This window comes from Epinephelus fuscoguttatus, linkage group LG11, assembly GCF_011397635.1.
Source record: "Epinephelus fuscoguttatus linkage group LG11, E.fuscoguttatus.final_Chr_v1".
Lineage (NCBI taxonomy): Eukaryota > Metazoa > Chordata > Actinopteri > Perciformes > Serranidae > Epinephelus > Epinephelus fuscoguttatus.
Genome location: NC_064762.1, coordinates 34,172,142 through 34,183,655, shown reverse-complemented (window position 1 = coordinate 34,183,655; position 11,514 = coordinate 34,172,142). Strand labels below are relative to the sequence as shown.

Sequence of the window (11,514 nt, the reverse complement as noted above, 5' to 3'; positions counted from 1 at the left end):
TTTAATTTTCATCAGGAATGTTTACTAAATGTTTGCAAGCTGCAGTACAAGACAGTTTTTAAGTATGTGTCTTTATATAACAGAGATAAGAGTTAGGGTTTCCTGAATAGTCTGAAGAAGTCACATTAACATCAACATTGTGTGTACGTGAATAAAGCCTGAGCTGAGAGCGCTGCAGTCGTCCTATAGAGGGCAGCAAACTGCTCCTGTGCATTTAAGCTACTGGACCTTGTATTAGTAGAAGAAGAAGTCGGGCAGCGCATCATCCATCTTCTAGGAAAGCACCAGCCATCTAACGAGAGACCAGAAAAGAACAAACATCAGCCATCATGGGAGCCGTGTTGGGACTGTGCTCCATGGCGAGCTGGGTGAGTTACACACGTCTTTTCTTCACTCACACTGAAAGCAGTGACGTTAAATGTGTCGTTATCGCTGTTTTTATTTTTCGACACAACAAGCGCTGTCATGACTGCGCAATAACACACACGGCAGGAGGCCGTCGGGTTAATTAACTGTGACGCAGGCGGACATAAATAAACACAATAAAGCTAGTTAGCGTTCACTAACTGCTCTTATATAATCCAATACAATGTCTATAGTGAGTAATGTGGATGAGTTACTGGCTCTTGTAAGCATGGAAGCTAACGGCAGGGCTACATGACGTCTGCCTTTGTCTGGAAACCAGCTAACCTAAAAAAAACCCACAAACATGTCGAGCCTCGACGCTTCCGCTCGTTTAACCGTCCTGCTGTCGCTAACTAAAGATGTGAATTGTATGTGAAATGTTACTTGTGGCATTTTTGACGTGTATTTGGTGGTTTTCTGCGTGTGAACATTGTCAACACGCAGCTGTGGATGATGTCAACAAAGCAGCCGGGGTGTAACGTTAGCTGTTAGCTGTTGCGACACTGCAGCATGTAAACAGGTCAGGAATCAGCTGCAGTCAGCATGGTGGGCTCATTGCGACATGTGGAGGCAGACATCAACACATTTACCCCCAGAGAGGGTCACCATACACGGGCCTGCCTGCGAAGAGGAAGCGGTTTACCTTCCTGTCTAATGCCTAGATCTACATATCTGCCTGCTTCTCTGTGTGTCTGTCTGGCTGCCTGCCAGTCTATCTGTCTCTCTATCTGTCTGACTGTCTGTGTGTTATGATCAAGTGATTAACTGTAGTACTGATTTGTGTGCAGATCCCGTGCCTGTGCGGCAGCGCCCCCTGCCTGTTGTGCCGATGCTGCCCCAGCGGGAATAACTCCACAGTGACTCGCCTCATCTATGCCTTCTTCCTGCTGCTGGGAGTGGGTGTTGCTTGTATCATGTTGATGCCCGGCATGGAGGGGCAGCTTAAAAAGGTATGCAAGGTTTCTCACATAAAGTCGAATATACCAAACTGTGGGTTATTGATTATTACAGAGTCTGCCTTTGAATTTGTGAGGTCCCAGTTGCCACAAATATTTGATCTAATTTAATTTGTCCATCTTTTAACATCTTATCTCATTATGAGTGAAGCTATTCTGTGTGATAGTCCACACCTCTGATGTTAGAAATCTTTAAACCTACCACTTAACCCATCTGTTGACAAAATGTACAGTAATCTGCTTACTTCAATAGGGATGCCTTATTCCTATGTAAAATCTACATTTGCATGGACCACATATTTACTGGTTACCTTTATACTTAACTTAACGTGCTTAAAAAAGAAAAAGATTAGTCTTATATTTGGTGCTGCATGATGAAAAGGTCTTAAAAAGCATTTAATTTCAGTGCCTGATACTGGTAGACACTAGCTGGAACCATATCCTATTATTGATATTTTTTATTGCTAACTGTGGTTAGAAGTTACTTCTGTTGTGAAGGAGCGTTTGTAGTGAGAAAGCCGAAGCAAATGGAGGAGACAGTTTTAACACTTGTTCGTTTATGAACCTTTGTTCATGTATCTTTGTCTGAGAAACCAAAACCTAACATAATAGAAATACAGTATACACACACACATTCACGCTCCACTTCCATCTTAAAGGGACACTATAATAAACACAAACATGGTTCTTTTTAGAGCTCCTTTCAATAACCATTCATCCACACCCCCACTGTCGTGCTGGAGTTCCTGATACAGGACACAACTGTTCCTGCCTGCACATTCTTCAGCTTTGTCTCAAGGTTCTTTGACAAAAACTTATATAACAACAAAATTAATTTTGTTTGTTCATTAACTTAACCAAGAAATTGCTAAAAACCAAGCTGACTCATACAGTAATGAATCAAAACTGCTTTTGAAATATTCTGGTGTTATTTGGTCAGTTGCCACCTCCGTTCACGTGTTTAAAGAATATTCTGAAATACCCTTGTTTATCATGTTTAATCTAAAGAGGCTCACTCATGGAGCATTAGATCTTAAATCTAAATTACATTTAACTGTTATAACAGATTAATAAACACAAGTCACAGTTGCCAGTTGCATAGACTGTTGTACTTTTTCCTGCTGCAATGATCAGATTTGCCTGCGGGGGCTCTTAAAATTCAACCTGTCATAATGTTAATGTTATAATTCCATAATTGCAGCAGTAACGCTAATTCTAAGACCTCTGTGATGTCAGAATGCCTGTTGTACTCGCAGTGTGATTTGACAGTAGCGGTGGCATTATTCACTAAAACAATCTGCTGTGTAAGGTGTTGCAGATGTTTCACACATGCATGTTTTACATTTACCTTTATGTTTCAATATTGTTTTAGAGATCAAGTAGAGTGTTTCATTGAAACATTTCAAACTCATGGATGAGATACTGACTCTGAAAAATGGAAAAAAGAGTTTGCAAAGATAATGCTCCCATTAACATGTATGTAATCATCACCAAGGTGATGTTTCAAGTGTCAAGCCAGACTAAGAATCTACAGACACACCTTCAGATATCTACTAGGCAGGGTCACCTGGTCCTAATCAGTTCCCTTGGATTGAATAAATAATAAATACATACATATTAGATAGATGCAGACAATAAGATGATAACTCACTCAGCATGTTAGGGAACACTGTAACTATGTGACAGGGTATATAAATAATCTGTAACCTGAAGTGCAGAATAAAGTCTCCAGAGAATGCGCCATATATACACATAAGATATGTACAAAGCTCCATTGTTCACATCAAAGAGACACTCTCTCTGGTCAGAGGACCTTGGAAGTGGCTAGAACTTAACATGAACAATTTAAATATTGCCTGATCAGAGCATCAGGTGTGAAGGCTCATGCAGTCTGGAGACACTGATTCTCACTTTGAGTTTTAGCGACGTGAAGGATTAAACTCATTTCCTTGGTCTTTCTGTTTGATCCTGGAGGCCTTGAGAAGATTTCCCAAAAGTGATCATTAAATTTGGAGGAAAAGCGCAGCAGCTCTCTCAGTGGGTGTAGGACACCCTGTGTTGTATGCCAGCTTTCTGATCTGAAGTCTGTGATCTTGCATCATTGCTTCTGTTCTGTGTGCTGCTGTAGATTCCAGGCTTCTGTGAAGGAGGGATGGGTTCGTCTATTCCTGGCGTGGAGGGTCATGTGAACTGTGACGTGCTGGTCGGCTACAAGGCTGTGTACCGCGTTTGCTTCGGCATGGCCATGTTCTTCTTGCTCTTCTCTCTGCTTATGATCAAAGTCAAGAGTAGCCAGGACCCCCGAGCTGCTCTGCACAACGGGTGAGTCAGCATCCATCCAGCCATCCATCCACAATCTAGTCTGTCTACTAGGCCATAAACTGCACTGGACTTATCACCTGCATTATAGCCCACAGGATTAAGCCATTATAGAAATTGTTAGCAGTTGATTTTGTGATGACTGAAACATTTCAGCATTGAATCCTGCAGTTTTTGCCAGCAGTGACTGATATCAGAACTCTTACTTACAGGTTTTGGTTCTTTAAGTTTGCTGCAGCTGTTGCCATCACTATTGGATCATTTTTCATTGCTGAAGGTCCCTTCACTGTTGGTAAGTGTCCATTACTGTCTCTTTCCCCTCAAATGAAATGCAGCGTAGCTTGCAAGTGTCTGTACCTCTGTGACAGTGAATGCCAGGTCTTACAGCCGTTAGCCTGCGTATGATGTGACGTCATAACTGATTTCTTGTGCCCTCATTACCATTGTAAAGAAGACAACACATGGTCTGTACATTACGCCAAGATACTCTTTACACCCGGGTGTATTTTCCTGGGCGTCCTTGCAACATTCAGCAGCTTTATACATTCTAAAATCTGAAAGTAATAAGTCAGCTAAGTCTAGAAATAACAAGCCACGTTGACTTACGCGAGACTTATATTCCAGTCTCAAGGTTAAAAGTCCTGTGCTTAACCCGTTCATCCTCCATGTCTCAATCCCTTTGTGGAGTGTGTCCCGGTGTATACTACCCCACCTGACTTTCTGGCAGTACGTTGCAGTTTTTTCCCCACAAATGTACCACCTTAATCTCAGAGAATATCAGAGATAAGCTTGCACCAGCCCTAACCATGACCTCTAACTGCCTCCAACCTTGGTGCGTCAACGTGACAAGTAGTAGCCAACACAGAACACAGTGGGATCCATAATAACGCATTATAAGGGTGGTTTTAAATAGTAGATTAGCTACAGTGTGACTATTTTGACCCAGGTGCAAATAGACTCTCCATTTTGTAATCCTGTCCTAGCAACCCAGAGTAAGCTTTTGCTGGCCAACATAGTTGCCAGAGAACAGGTTTAGATCGATCTGTGTCTTCATTTTGGTTTTTAATTAATTTTAAGGTGGTAAGAATGTCATTAAATGTTGTAGATTCTGGCCGTATAAGAGCCTGCAGATACTGTAGTAATGTACCCTGGCTCTGTGTGATCCACAGTGTGGTTCTATGTCGGCATGGCTGGAGCCTTCTGCTTCATCCTCATCCAACTGGTTTTACTCATTGACTTTGCCCATTCCTGGAATGAGTCCTGGGTGGAGAAGATGGAGGAGGGCAACTCTCGCTGCTGGTATGCAGGTATGGTGACAGTGTAGTTATGAGGCTAAACACATGAATAAAAACATGGTCAAGAACAACCTCAGAAAGTGTTTTGGGGTTTGGGTGACAGCTCTAATAAAGACAACAAAGGGCTTTAAGTATGACATCATGCAAATATGAGTCTGTAGTAGCGGGTGTTTCTTTACAACATGTATTTATTGTTGTCAGGAAGAGACTTTTCATTTAAACCCACGATAATAAGATTTAAGATGGCAATGGTAATATATTAATTACACATTAAAGATTTGAACAGAATGTCTTGTAGCTTTCAGGTAAAGGATTTCCCTGTTTAAGTCTAGTAAAGTAAGTAAGTCTATCTTCTTATTTTGCCAGGCACATACTATATGTAATGCATTTGTGTTATGTGTTCACAGCTCTGCTGTCCGTCACCACAGTGAACTATTTATTCTCTCTGGTGTCTCTGGTCATGTTCTACGTCTACTACACCCACTCTGATAGCTGCACTGAAAACAAGGTCTTCATCAGCATTAACATGCTCCTCTGCGTCGCTGCCTCCGTCCTGTCAATCCTGCCTCAGATCCAGGTTTGCACAGTTTCTCTTTTACATTCATGAGCCTGGAGTTCCCTCCCCATGTTTCTAATGCTTTTAGTAGAGGATTTCCAGTTTATTCATATTTATGGAATGTACTTACAGGGTACAGTAAAAAACCCGGACCATATTTTCCTATGTGTTTGTGTCTAAGTGACTGATGGGAACAACATTTTTTTAATTGGTCCACTATTACAGGAGAATGCTGCAACCGGCAGCTGCGAAACAGGCTGCAGTGTAACAACTTGAGGCACATTCACCCTTAATGTACAGGCTGACAGGCTCAGATTATTATTAGAAGTGTCTGATAACATTATAGAAAGGATCCCTACAGAGATAGACATTTTTTTGTTGAAAAGTAAGATCCTTTTTGTTTAACCAGAAACAGCCCTAAAATCGCTATCGCCAAACCCACAAGTCTTAATTTAAACAAACAGTCATTTTAGTGTGTATAGAGCCAGCATATTGCCACGTCTGACTGGGTGAATTAAGGTTTTATTTCAATCAAACCAGAGTTGGTGATTGTTGGAACAGTGGAAAGATAAAGCAACATGGCTTTTGTGAGTTTTATTTTGCTTCTGTCGACGAAGAATATAATGTGTTTTACAATAGTAAAATTACTGTTAATTTAAATGGAGTCTGGCGGGTTTGGCAATAGTGATTTCGGGGCTGTTTCTAGTTAAACAAGGAGGATCCTACTCTTTAACAAAAAGGTCTTTCTCTGTTGGGATCCTGTCCATAATGTTGTCAGACACTTTGAATAATAATCTGAGCCTGTCAGTATGCACTTTGAGTTTGCACAAGTGCTGAGGAGTTAATTTGCTATCTGTTTTGCTCTTGCTCAGCATTACAATACAAATTTCAAAAAAATGTTTTCTCTGTTGGTCACTTCGACACAAAAACATGGGGAAACTAGCGCCCAGGTCCAAAAATACCGAAGTTACCCTTTAACACAAACCCAAGACGCTCTCACAATTTCACTTTTTAATGTCTCTGAATAGATCTGAGGCTGTAAAATGCTACACAGCTGTCACAGAGAGGGTTTAGGGAAAGACATGGATGATATAGAAGAAGCTATAGAGAAAGACTGATACCATCTAGAATGAGCTGATAGACTAACTGCTGTTAGCGGGTCATGTGCCATTTCCTCTATAATGCTCAGCGCATATGAGCTGAGTGCTGGTCTTTGATTGATTTTCCTGCTAATGCCTGCTGTTGTCTGTGTGAAGGAGTCCCAGCCCAGGTCTGGCCTGCTGCAGTCCTCCCTGGTTACCCTGTACACCATGTACCTGACCTGGTCTGCCATGACCAATGAGCCTGGTAGGATAACATCCGTACTGTTTATAAAGAGCATATACATTCCTGTTTCCCAAATACATCAGTGATATTGTAACTACCTATGCAGCCTTCATCTTGCTCTGTTTGCACTGTGAGTTTTTTTGGTTAAGCAAACACCTCTAGGTTTCTCTAATTGAAATCTTTTTTGTGGCTCACAGACAGGAAATGCAACCCGAGCCTTCTGGGTATTATTGGGCTGAACAGCACCAGCCCTGCAGGTCAGGACCATGTGGTTCAGTGGTGGGATGCCCAGGGGATTGTGGGATTGATCCTTTTCCTCATGTGTGTCCTCTACTCCAGGTAAGGAAGCCTTTTAACCATCTATCAACTTGTGGAGAAACTCACAGATCAGTAAACTGTTTCATTACCAGTCTGCAGGTTCTCTGTCTCTCTGAGTTGTTGTTTGACAACACCATGTTCTCTCCTCTTCTCTGTTCGTCCAACAGTATTCGTAACTCGTCCAACGCCCAGGTGAACAAGCTGACTCTGACCAGCGACGAGTCGGCTCTGATTGAGGATGGGCCTCAGACTGACAGCTTCGAGGAGGGCAGCGGAGTCAACAGAGCTGTGGACAATGAGAGGGACGGCGTCACCTACTCCTACTCTTTCTTCCACTTCATGCTGTTCCTGGCATCACTCTACATCATGATGACGCTCACCAACTGGTACAGGTAGGCTTCACTGTGCTGCCACACAGTCAGATAAAGGAACATGTCACCCAGTGCAACAGTGTAGCTCACTGATGTGGGTTGAATGGACAACACTGGAGCTCTATGGCACAGAGGAAGAAGATATATCCACCCTCTTCTACTTGGCGAGGATGACAGCATCCTTGGCAGACATTACTGTCTCTCAGAGGGTAGTGGGCTGGGATTTAAAGCAAGAGTGAAAACACTGGCATCATGTGAGAAATAAGGAATCAACTGATACCAACCATGTCATGCTAGCTTGTTGAGAATAATGCTCCAAAGCTAAATTTTGGTGAAGGAAAAATTGGCATAGCCATTTTCAAAGGGTCCCTTGACTTCTCATCAAGATACCTAATAAAACTAGGTTCTATGGATACCCAAGAGTCTCCCCTTTACAGACGTGTCCAATGTAATGCTAATTCCATGCAGTTTGGGGTAAAAACCATGCAACTGCATGCAGTACAAATGTGTTATTTTTGCTATTTTATTTCAATATTTCTGCACACTTGGGTCTCTAAACAGTGTTGGAGATGCAGAAAGGCATTCAGAAGACGGATGGCTCTCATAGGTATATAGACAATAAGGGGGCGTATCATTTTCCTAAGGTGTTTCTCAAAGTCTTGGTGTCTTAATGTGGTTATTTGGAGGGATTTTGCGACCATTTTTGTCAGTCCTCAAGTGGTCAAAAATGGCTAAATTTTGCACCAAATCTGTGTAACAAATTGTGTCAACACAAAAATTGCAACAACTTTCAGGACATAACTGAGCATAGGAAGGGAAGGACATCATGACAGCTCTCTACACTTAAAAAGTTTGAATACGTGCCTGACTGAAACACAATGTTTTTTACATATTTATGACTAGAAAATAAAACTGCATCTCAAACTTGTGTTCAGGTTCCCAGCTCTCAGATAATGTATGCCACTTCTATTTGGCATCCATTGTTGACCAGTTATCTCCCCCTAAAGACCCCCTGTCCCCACTAAAACAGACAAAAATAGGTTTATGGTTGGGAAGGTTAGTGAGGGGAAAAAAAGGCACATGTCCCCTGAACACTGCTATACATATGTATTTAAGTTGAGTCCAGGCTAATGTCTTTGCTGCCATCCTGTGGTTTAACACATTTACTGAAAGTAACAGGATTGGTCTATGTCAGTTTAACGCTTTAAAATTGAAATGTATGTTCTTATAAGTAGGTGGATCATGTGAGATAAGCTGTCACTGGAGTAGGTGATATTTCTGCTTCAGCTAGCTTTTATTTTTTATAGTTTTTTTATGGACCCAGACTGGCAGCAGAGCATAACTTATTCAGCTGATGTGTTTCTCTGTCGTCTCCTCTCTCTGCAGCCCCGACGCCAACTACGAGGCCATGACCAGCAAATGGCCGTCGGTGTGGGTGAAGATCTCCTCCAGCTGGATCTGCATCGCCCTCTATGTGTGGACGCTGGTGGCCCCGCTGGTCCTGGTCAACAGAGACTTTGACTGAAACACACACTGTCCCCAACGCTCATACACGCATCCATCCACGCTCTGCTTCACCTGTGTTTTGTTTCAGCAAAGTCAGTAACAGTAGGTAGCTAACCCCGCATCAGTTACCATCGGAGGGGGCGGGGCTGCACTCAGACTGGCTGTTTGAGGACTGTGTAGTTTGGTGGCTGTCTGTACAGTCTGTGGCAGCTTCCTCACTGCAGGGCTGGTGGATAGAGGGCGAACAGATCCTGTCCCAGCTCTGACTGCAGCCCGGCCTCCTCTGGTGTAACGTCATTGTGAATCCTCAGCAGCCTGTTGCAGTGGTTTCTCCATTGTAAATAACTCCTGTGTATTCCTAGTGGATGGTTTAGTTTTCTTTCTATAAAGACAGAGCTGCATGCTTTTCCTTTAAAACTTGATGTGACATAAACAGTAGCTGTATCTAAAGCTTTTGTGAGGATGATGATGGCTTTGATCAGCAACAGTTGGAACTCTGACTGCAGTATTACATATGGAAACGCTGTTACACGTGAATGAACTGCTTAGATTTTGCTGTCGTCAGATGGATTCAGTTGTGTATGAGCAGGACTCCAGCTGTGGCACTGAGACGAGAGCAGGAGAGCGGCTTTTTGTAGTTCACTACCATCGCCAGGCATGAGCAGTGCTGTGTAGCGTTGTGTGTGTGGTATTCTAGTCACCTGCTATCATGTGTTGAAGCTCTACCAGCTGTGTGTGTCCTCTGCAGTTTGCACATACACAACAAAGGCATTCCTGTTTTTGTTGTTTTCTGATTTGAATTTTGACTTTAAATGTAAAATTGATTGTTTGAAACCTTCTAGATAACTTATTTGGTAGTATTAGGCATTAGCATGTAGTTTTCTCACACACTTAGCTGACACATTGTGTGTGTGTACATTTGTATGATCGTCTCACCTGTGCTTTTATCCTAATATGGTTTTTCTCTTGACATGTAAGAGTATATTGTAACTCGTTTAATAAAACTGAGGAACAAAAAAAGCAGAGTTTGTTTTGTTTCTTGCCTCTGGTGGCTGCACAGCACCATCACCGTGAGGCCTGCAGTTTCACAGCTGCATGTTTGGACAGGAAGACCAGCAACAGTACGGACAAAAAGACGATTTACCTTGGGCTGCTGAGAGGAGAAACCTTACCTTCATCAGTTAAGAATAAGAAAATGTGTCCACTACATACAGTACAGGCCAAAAGTTTGGACACACCTTCTCATTCAATGTGTTTTCTTTATTTTCATGACTATTTACATTGTAGATTCTCACTGAAGGCATCAAAACTATGAATGAACACATGTGGAGTTATGTACTTAACAAAAAAAGGTGAAATAACTGAAAACATGTTTTATATTCTAGTTTCTTAAAAATAGCCACCCTTTGCTCTGATTACTGCTTTGCACACTCTTGGCATTCTCTCCATGAGCTTCAAGAGGTAGTCACCTGAAATGGTTTTCCAACAGTCTTGAAGGAGTTCCCAGAGGTGTTTAGCACTTGTTGGCCCCTTTGCCTTCACTCTGCGGTCCAGCTCACCCCAAACCATCTCCATTGGGTTCAGGTCCGGTGACTGTGGAGGCCAGGTCATCTGCCGCAGCACTCCATCACTCTCCTTCTTGGTCAAATAGCCCTTACACAGCCTGGAGGTGTGTTTGGGGTCATTGTCCTGTTGAAAAATAAATGATGGTCCAACTAAACGCAAACCGGATGGGATGGCATGTCGCTGCAGGATGCTGTGGTAGCCATGCTGGTTCAGTGTGCCTTCAATTTTGAATAAATCCCCAACAGTGTCACCAGCAAAACACCCCCACACCATCACACCTCCTCCTCCATGCTTCACAGTGGGAACCAGGCATGTGGAATCCATCCGCTCACCTTTTCTGCGTCTCACAAAGACACGGCGGTTGGAACCAAAGATCTCAAATTTGGACTCATCAGACCAAAGCACAGATTTCCACTGGTCTAATGTCCATTCCTTGTGTTTCTTGGCCCAAACAAATCTCTTCTGCTTGTTGCCTCTCCTTAGCAGTGGTTTCCTAGCAGCTATTTGACCATGAAGGCCTTATTCGCGCAGTCTCCTCTTAACAGTTGTTCTAGAGATGGGTCTGCTGCTAGAACTCTGTGTGGCATTCATCTGGTCTCTGATCTGAGCTGCTGTTAACTTGCGATTTCTGAGGCTGGTGACTCGGATGAACTTATCCTCAGAAGCAGAGGTGACTCTTGGTCTTCCTTTCCTGGGTCGGTCCTCATGTGTGCCAGTTTCGTTGTAGCGCTTGATGGTTTTTGCGACTCCACTTGGGGACACATTTAAAGTTTTTGCAATTTTCCGGACTGACTGACCTTCATTTCTTAAAGTAATGATGGCCACTGGTTTTTCTTTAGTTAGCTGATTGGTTCTTGCCATAATATGAATTTTAACAGTTGTCCAATAGGGCTGTC

The 11,514-nt window shown here is 42.7% G+C and overlaps 1 protein-coding gene across 1 annotated transcript; it reads left to right on the top strand.

The window, feature by feature from the left end:
* The first annotated feature begins 230 nt into the window (after positions 1 to 230).
* Positions 231 to 10,068, top strand: serinc1 (serine incorporator 1). The gene is made up of 10 exons (XM_049590074.1): positions 231 to 368; positions 1,194 to 1,355; positions 3,490 to 3,683; positions 3,893 to 3,972; positions 4,850 to 4,987; positions 5,383 to 5,552; positions 6,788 to 6,878; positions 7,055 to 7,196; positions 7,343 to 7,567; positions 8,933 to 10,068. Exons 1-10 carry the CDS (start codon positions 330 to 332, stop codon positions 9,069 to 9,071), a joined length of 1,380 nt encoding a protein of 459 aa, XP_049446031.1. The 5' UTR covers positions 231 to 329; the 3' UTR covers positions 9,072 to 10,068.
* The last annotated feature ends 1,446 nt before the right edge of the window (positions 10,069 to 11,514 follow it).